Here is an 8987-nt window from a genome sequence, read left to right as displayed (position 1 = left end):
AATATACCTTTCAACTAGAGTATCATGTTTATCACCATTCACAGTTAAAAACTTAGGCGCCAATGGAATCAATGCAAGAAACCCTTGCATACTGAAAAAAGACTGAAGAACATTGGCAAGTGGGTGTGGAGATAGGTAGCAGATTTGAATGAGCATAAATGAGCGAAAGTTTTCCTGCTCGAATTAAATTCAAGAAACGGTGGGCACACCTTCCATTGGTGACCGTGGCGGTTCTGCTTTTATCGCCGCCTCCTCAATCGCATCCAATTCCAGTCTGCATCAAACGTGGATCGGAATGACATTGATGGCAATTCATCTTCTTCTCCCACCCCGTGAATATACAATCCTCTTCCCTCTCTTACTCCCCATGGCTACAAACACCCGTGCACACACGGCACCTTGCCTTGCCTTATTACTGTTTCTCTCTGTCACTATACTTTTATATATATATATATATATATACAGAAAAAGAGCGCATAAGAGTTGTCCAATTTGAGACAAAAGTTTAACACCATTTTATGCCATTAATTAATGTATTTCTTCTTTTCAGAAGATTTTGCGTAGATTTTGCTTTCTTCCCTTGTCAATCAAGCATGAGATTTCGCCTGCTCTTTTATTTCGTCAAACGAGAAACAGCCAGTTTTTTGCTCTTTGTGAGTAACTGCGGGTGGACTCTTAAAGGGTGTTTGGCAACTAATATAGTATTTAATTATGAATATATCTTAACGATCAAAATAAATTCATGAAAACATTAGAACACACGAGGTTTTATAACTTACGTAGATTCATGGAACATTGTGTTAGGCATTTCTATTATCAAATTGTTCACTCCTACCTCGAAATTAATTGGAAAATCAAAACATTTTATATAAGGACCTAAACTCTTCTCAAGCTTGAGTTTGACAAGGTACCTTTTCTATTTTAGATGGCTCTATATTGTTTCGAGAAGGTAAGTCTGGCATTTCGTACATATTTGGCATTGCTACCATTTATATATATATATATATATATATAAAAAAAAGTAGAGTTATACAGTCATTTAATCAAAGCCATCTATCTAAAGCAGATGAATGATTGAAAAAAAAATATATATATATATAAAAATTAATATTAAGTGATCAAAATGTTCATTTCCTTCTTTTCTTTATTTTTTGCTTAACCATCTAGAATGGTAGATGAGACAATGTAGATTAGATTGCTAGGTGACTCTTTTTATATATATATATATATATATATATCACGTTTTTTTATGTAACCCTATAGAAAAATTCACTCCAAATGAAAACTTGTCTCACTCAAGATAGCCCTCAACATTTCAAGTCATCCTCGTAGAAAAAGGTAAAAATTAATGCTTCCACATGCTATTTATTAGCGTGAAATAAATTTCAGGCGTTGTTTTTTCTCAGGCATACGGAGAAATTGTTTGGATGCAACGAACAATCGTTTTTCCTAAATTTTAAAAGATGCAATATTATTAATATTATTTTCACTGCGTCTTATTAAAGTTCTCGATTATGTTAAAATATATATTCATTATACTGTCGGCAGAACTTCCTTATTAAGGACAATTTTATATGTCATCTCATTAACATTTTTTTTGGCTCGCTTGCTAGAACTAGCGCACAATAACTAGGGAAACCTGACATCTACAAATCATGGCTTCCCACGGGCACTCAGCTGGGTCCTCAACGGATATCCAATTGTCGGTGACATTTTAAAAACAATTTATTTTACTCAATGTTTAATATACTATATTTTATGCTCCCGCATCTTCATTCTTTTTTTATCTTTTTCTTGGGAATGCATTCATTCCACACAATTATTGCAAACAAAAACATATCCATATGTCACACATATTGCTCTTGTCTTCCACACAAAAGTGACATTCACTAGGTCATAGTGAAATTTTTTGGAAATCCGCTTCCAAAATTTTATATATTCTTCAACTAGGAGGTGACCATAGAGGAATTTTATGAAAAAAAAAGTGTGTTTTTGGAACACATGTTGTTTCAATGTATGTTTTAATTGACGGTACGTTCTTGTTTCAAGAAAAATAGAGCAATTGTAGATACTGTTCTTAAATTTAACAATTAAATGTTGGATATCATCGCAATCTATTTACTGAAACAAAAAGACGGTGTTCTTTGAACATATATATTCATATGTTTACTTTTTAATTTATGTCTTCATATAGACTCATCAACAAAATCATCTTAGAACTTAATGATCTAATTTTGTGATTCCTTTCTGCTTAAACGATTTCATGGTCGACGAATCTCACTTGTAAGATTGTGCATTAATCTACGTTCATTATCAAATGAATCAGGCTTGCTTTATGGTGAACATAAACCAGCCATGGTGGAAATAGAAATTTTTGCACTTTATTCAAAAAAATCATGGATCCTTCACATAAATGATAAAATGATTGAGGGTTACCATATATAAATAAGAAAATGATTGAGAGGCACCGATCACATATATATATATATATATATATTAATAGTTGGAGTCGGCCAATCTATAAGTAGACAAATTGTGTGGGCAACTGCCCACACAAACCCACGTGTGGCTTGGCCCCTAGAGCTGGACTTTCAGCTAACCTCATAAATTGATGAACATAGTGAGAACATGCCTGGTTCAGTTGTAGTCCCAAAGGCCATAGGGTAACTGGTAAGCCTGCGTGTCGACAATGTGTTTTCAGTTTGATTGTCGTAGGTGCTATTAATTTACACTTTAAATGGTGACATTCAAATTGAAGGATATATTGTGTGACCACTGAAGTCCTAAAACAACTCTGAATGCTAAGATATAAGAACGGAGAGCAAACACTCAATTTTTTTTTTCCTTGATCCAACTTAAGAGGTCTTCACAAGAGAACTAAAACCATTCACAAGTTTTTTTTGTGAAGATCTGAATCTTCACAAGAGAACTAAAACCATTCTTCCATTTTTAAAATATGCCAAGTTTTTCAAAATTATGCCTTGTGACAATATGTGAATTTTTAAAAGGGTTGGTGCAATGAATGGGGTGGAGCTAGTTGGCAACCAGTCGTGTACTATTGAAGAAGATTCATCGATATATTGAAGAAGATTCACCGATATGCAAGTTGAACAATGCCAAGGTGTCACTCGAAAGCACCAAAAGCAGGTAAGGAGAAGGGTCAGCTCTCTTTTTGAATGATAAAATAAAATTACTTCTCCTGCATACTCACAAATATAGTTATAAATTTAATAATAAAACCACGGTAATTTCAAAAGATCTATCTTATTTGTAGCGTAAGCTATAATATCTGATCAAGGGGGTCCACTTTCATAATTAAAGCGCCCTTAATTGCATAGTTCTGCACACGTGCAGTTAAGATTACAAATTGAGAGGGAACAAGTTCTGAAAAGTTGGTCCCCTTCTCACTATTCCGTGAATTCCAACTGCAGTCTGCATGGGGATGATGATGGCGATATTTTGGAAAAAAACATCTCGCCAGTTTCAAATCCACAAAGCGGTATTACACCAAAATCAAAAGACTGAATATGTGGAATCAATCGCCGCCCTTTTGATGGAGGCAGCATATGCGGTAGGGCTGGAACAGAGAAACCTGCGTTTAAGACGCATTTGAGACCCGAAAACCTTACATTCGTCACCTTTCTGATCTGTGTGGACGGTGGTAGCTTCGCCGTCGTTGCAGGAACCCCATACCAAAGGCCAAACCTTAGGATAACAAAGTGAACAATCTCCAACACTGTCCACTTTGTTCTAACATGGGAGGGAATATTTTAAACGACCTCGAGATCTAATCAGATCCACCATGAATCAGCCACTGCATTCACATCCTTCTGTTTCGTTACAAGCTCGAATTTAGTGCACTGTATCGGTTGTTTTACAATGAACACTGTTGGGACCCTGTACGCATAGCCAAATAGTTCGCACAAAGTGGTCCAGTAGAACTGTAGAAGGTCGCAAGTTCCTTGATGAAATTCAATGCCCGTGGCCTGCTTACCAAAAGGAATCATGGGTTGCAAGGGAGACAGATTGGTGGTGGCTTCAAGCTCAAGAGACAACCAGACCGGAGCATGACAAAGAAGGGCTTTTGAGCGGACCAGGTTCAATACGTCCAAAACACTTGATGGTTCCCCCTTGTCATTTAAAGAGTTTATAATGAAAGCCAACCTGCCCATGTGCCGTCGGTGGTCTATGAGAGGGGGGTGGAAATGAAGAAAAGATAAAGCCAAAAGAAGAAAACCCTAACATAATAAAGTACCAAGAAGTGCAAAGTTCCACAAACGTGTAGCAGGAAGAAAATTAAAGGGGACAGAGACTGAAAAGTTGGTCCCCCGGCCACTAAAGCCATTCCCGAGTCTGGCATATAGGGATGGATGATGAAACAGCAGGGAGTTGCTTTAACCCCGTGCCCTGCTGTAATGATGCCTTTAACACACACACACACACGCACTTTTGCTACTTCATACAAGGCAACACATATTTTGGGTCGTGCCAGTCAAAAAAGCACCAAGTTCTGCACAAAACAGTAGAGCCACACAAGTTTTCCACATGAAATCCATCTCCCCACTACCGGAGGAGCATGAAAAAAAAAGAAGAAAAAGAAGGATAAGAATAATCTGCAATCAACTTCATGGCAGCTACGTTTCCCAAAGCACGAAAATGAGATGTTCATATTTATATTAAAAAGGTAAAAACATCCAATACCCTTTGATAGACCAACTTGTCTGTTTTACATTTTTCACCCCACCTTGACACCAGAGTAACAAAAGACAGAAAAAGAGAAATTACACAGAGGGATTGACTGAAACAGGTTTCTCTACAAGCTGTCGGAAAGCAGATGAGATGCTTCATTATCCTTTAATGCTTCTCCTGCTGCTGATCCAGAGAAAACTATTTCTTCTCAAACCCAAAAGACAGTAGCTTAGCTATCACCAATCAACACCAAGAACAGTCAGACTGAAAGACAAATAAAGGCGAGTGTTGGCTCACAGTCGCACAAACAGGCATACGGGTTGAATGAACAGATTGGTTATCCGACTTCAGAAGTTAGTAGAATCAACAGGGTTAGCTGTTACTGAAAGTAAATGATAATAAAGGCTCACCACCATCTCCTTGAGGCATGGGAGGCACACAAAAAACACCAAACCTCCACACATGATCATCCATCACTGACCCAGACGCCAAATTGATGAACACGAGGAAAAGCAGCGAGTTTTTCCATCTGATGTGAGAATCATTAGCTGGAACACCTGTGATTGGTTATACTCTATCTGCAACCTAACCAATTCGCTTATCTGGATCAATTGTCAACCGCCATCAGCTACCACAGAGTCAGTGAACTACACTACCGGTATGAACAACTGGTTTCAGTATTTGGGCCTTTGCTTGCCTATCATACTTCCACCCTCCATATGATGTTATCGACATTGTCTTGTGGTTTCTCCAAGGCAGCAACCTTGGATCGATGAGAGCCTGCCATGCCCTTCCCTCTTTCTCCACGGGGAAGTTCACATGCTTCACCGATTGATCCACATCTAATATCGGCTGGAGGAATGAAACAATCCATGGATAGTCCAGGCACATTGAATACCACTTCTTCAATTGTCCATACCTCCTCCATCCTTGTCTTGGTGTGGCTCATTGCCATCTCCCCAAACCTGAAAAGCGTAACCACCGATCGTCCTGAGTGAGCAATCATCACTCCTTCAACTGGCCTGTAGTCTTCAAGGAAAGAATTGATGGTTGTCTCCCAGTAGACAGCATCTCCGCCGTTTGACTGAATTCGAGTGAGGTGTGAGTCCTCCATATGCACCAGAAGGCCTGTCCTCTGGCTGAAATAACCGAATAGAACATGTCTTATTATCTCCGCAGGCCCTTCACTCCTAGCCTTGAGCGTCTGAGGATCAGCACAAAGCTTAAGGATGAAACATTCTTCTCCATTTATTTGCTTCTCTCCGATGCATTTGGCATCCGCAAACATACTTGCAGTTGTTCTAGGGTCTAACCCCTGTTTGCCCCCAAAAGAGGACAGAAATAGAAGGTGGATTAGACACGGAACAAAGAAACAAATTTTGTAAACCAGGATTAATAAAAAGTAAAAACACATGGCTCCCATGAAAGGATATGAAAAAGGAATTTGTTATACAAAACTGTATGCATAAAAAATTGGAAAACTTTATCATGACAATCGAAATTGAGAAGAACAGAATTCTAAAATATCCAGAAAAACCAACCCAAAAAAAAATCTGCTAATGAAGATGAATTATCAAGAAAAATAAAATAAAAAGAAAAGGGTAGCAAACCTGAAGGGCACGGCGCAAAGGTCTCACAGGCCCTTTTGCGGCATGGGCACCAAGCCATGGTGTATGCCTCCAGACAAGCTTCCCATTGCAACCAGCATGAACCTTACTACCACCAACTGCAAGTTCAACATACCACATGTCTGGCATCATTTGCCACAAAACGAATCCACCAGTTTCTGTAGCTCTTGAAGGATTCTTGTTCTTCATAACTTTCGTTGCAGTCTCAAATTCGGATGCCACCATCTTCAACTTCCCCATGGCATAAGCATTTCTGATTGAGCTCTGCAGTTTCAACCCACCAGATGCAGCAGTGAATTGCTGCAAAATATACTGAGCAGAAGATGTTTCCTGTCAAAAGAAATGGAAAGTTAAGCGTAGTAAGTATTTGGGAAAACTACATGACAAATCATCCCAAGAAATGCCAAGAATACCAACAAAACAAGGGCGAAGAAAAAAAATTCAGTCCCCCTCACACAAGCCAGTATCCATTCCTATCAGAACGCTATATATTCACAATTCAGATTTCTAATATACAAGCGTTGCCAACTGCAGGAGAAAAGATGAATTTATTAGTCGCTATCAGATCATAGATCAGCCAACCATCGGCTGACTGTGACGTCTTTTCCCACTGTGATTACTTTCTCCTTTCTACTACTAAGTACAAAACATATAATATCGAAGACCAATCTACATGCCCACCAGGATAAAAGGCTGAAAAATCATCATCTAAGCGAGCGTGTATCGGGTAAATAAATTCTTCTTTGCCACTTAAGGAAATGCAAAAAACTTCAAACTCAACCCCCTTCCAAACTCTTCTACTGGAATAACATCTGCACGTCTTTTTCTTCAGCGTCGCATCAAAACTCATGGAAAACAATCCCCTAAAATATAACGATAGTAACAACAACCACGGGAGACCTTTCTTCCCTTCCCTCTCATATTGTTATTTATCAAACAAAAAAATCACCAAAAAAAGCACAACTCGAGCAACCCAAAAATAGAAACCAGGAAACCAATAAGCAAAAGAATGTTCAACACTGTTTTGCTTACTCTTCACATAAACTCTAAGAATGAAGAATGAAGAACCCATTTCACAAACCAACAAATCAACCAGTAAAACAACCGGATGACAAAAAGAAAAGGCACTAAAGAACTGCGAGAAAGCACAACGCCAAATAACTCCTTCCAACTCCTACATAAAATCAACTTTGCAAGAAACCGACCAAAATGTATTTAAATAAAAAAACAACCATCAAAGGAATAAACCTAGGAAACAAACAAGGAAGAAAAGAGGCAGGAAGTAAGGCAAGAAAGAGAAAAGAAAAAAAAAAACTAGCATTTTCTGTTGAAGAAGAGAAAATGGAGAAGATAGGTTTATACTCACAATTGGGGTATCCTTAATGCAGAGATGAGGCAGAGGGTCAATGGCGCTCACATGAACGGGCGCGAGAGGCGCCCCCATAACGCCAAGCAGCAGCCGGAGGTCGGACCTTTTGCTACAGGCCGACGACGAGACGGATGGAGCCCTCGAGAGAAGCTGGCCTTTCATCCAATGCTGTATACCCACCCACCCTTCCTTTCTCCCGCCCTCTCCATCCCGCGACGCCTCAGGGTCCGGCCCCTCCATGAGCGGCGCAAGCGCCTCCCCAGCTGGCCGGAGGCTACCGGACCGAACGATCAGCGGGTCCGGTGACGGCCACGACTTCTTCCGGCGGAGAAGCGAACCCATGGGGGATGAACTCCTCGCCGGACTCTTCGCCCTGGACCTGGCCGGCGAGAGTCCCCGCACCACTTCCTCCTTAAGCGCAGAGAAGAAACTCTGCTTCCTCTCCATCATCCCACCTCCTCCCTCCAACACCACCACAGCAAACAACAGCTGCTACTAGTACAGAGACGGAAAAGGAACAAGACTGTCGGGTACCAACCAAGAAGAAAAATAACTTTCACTCTCTTTCTGTAGGATCTTCCGTCATTCTAAGAGCCAATCTATGGGCCAAAGAACGGGGAGAGAGAGAGAGAGAGAGCAACTACAAAGAAGAAGAAGAAGAAGAAGAAGAAGCAAGATTTTGAGTACCAAGAAGGGGAAAGATCTCTTTCACTCTCTTTCGTTGGGATCTCGCTTCTCTTTTGCAGTCAACCTAGAGCAGAGAGATGGGCAGAGCGCCATTCATCTCACTCGATGGACTACTTGTCCAGCGAGAGGGGAAGGGCGGAGAATTTAGAAGCTTTCTTTTCCCTTTTTCTGCAGTCATTTCTTTAACCTGATCAGTGATGATTAATTAATTTTTTAAAAAAAAAAATCTGCAACAAAGCAAATGGTGGGTGCCTTCTGTAACCCCATCAGCCAAGGTGAGATTGTCTGCCTTTCTCTTTCTCATGTGAATAAATTCTTTTACTTGCATCCTACCTTTTTCACTTATATGATCAATGGGCCACGCTGTTTCCTCAACTTATACTTTTAAGCCTCGCAAATTTGATACGAAATGGTTAGAAAGAACCGATTGAACTTGTTGCCAAATTCACCGAAAAGAACTTGTTGCCAACGGATCATGATCATTAAGCAATGAAAATTTTCTCATACCACTGAACAAGAACACGTCTCAACCTCAAAGGATCAAGTTTGCATAGGTGTTCACACTCCTTATGCGCAGCCTTGAGCCCACCGTATTTAGCAAAAAATTATAAACA

The 8987-nt window shown here is 39.9% G+C and overlaps 1 protein-coding gene across 1 annotated transcript; it reads right to left on the bottom strand.

Annotated features, from left to right (window-relative positions):
* Positions 1-4639: 4639 nt before the first annotated feature.
* LOC116261338 (uncharacterized) lies at positions 4640-8580 on the bottom strand. The gene is made up of 3 exons (XM_031640056.2): positions 7684-8580; positions 6300-6647; positions 4640-6004 (listed from the first exon to the last, which is right to left on the bottom strand). The coding sequence occupies exons 1-3, from the start codon at positions 8134-8136 to the stop codon at positions 5390-5392; spliced, it is 1416 nt and encodes a 471-aa protein (XP_031495916.1). The 5' UTR covers positions 8137-8580; the 3' UTR covers positions 4640-5389.
* Between the last annotated feature and the right edge of the window lie 407 nt (positions 8581-8987).

This window comes from Nymphaea colorata, chromosome 9 (genome assembly GCF_008831285.2).
Source record: "Nymphaea colorata isolate Beijing-Zhang1983 chromosome 9, ASM883128v2, whole genome shotgun sequence".
Taxonomy (NCBI): domain Eukaryota; kingdom Viridiplantae; phylum Streptophyta; class Magnoliopsida; order Nymphaeales; family Nymphaeaceae; genus Nymphaea; species Nymphaea colorata.
Note: the sequence above shows the minus strand (reverse complement) of the source record. Positions and strands in the feature narration are given on the sequence as shown.

Excerpts from the sequence above, each read along its gene's own strand:
- LOC116261338 (XM_031640056.2), bottom strand. The coding sequence starts at position 8,136 with ATGATGGAGAGGAAGCAGAGTTTCTTCTCTGCGCTTAAGGAGGAAGTG. Across the intron at positions 6,648-7,683 it reads GCATTAAGGATACCCCAATT|GAAACATCTTCTGCTCAGTA; the intron begins GTGAGTATAAAC and ends TTCTTTTGACAG. Across the intron at positions 6,005-6,299 it reads CTTTGCGCCGTGCCCTTCAG|GGGTTAGACCCTAGAACAAC; the intron begins GTTTGCTACCCT and ends GGGGGCAAACAG.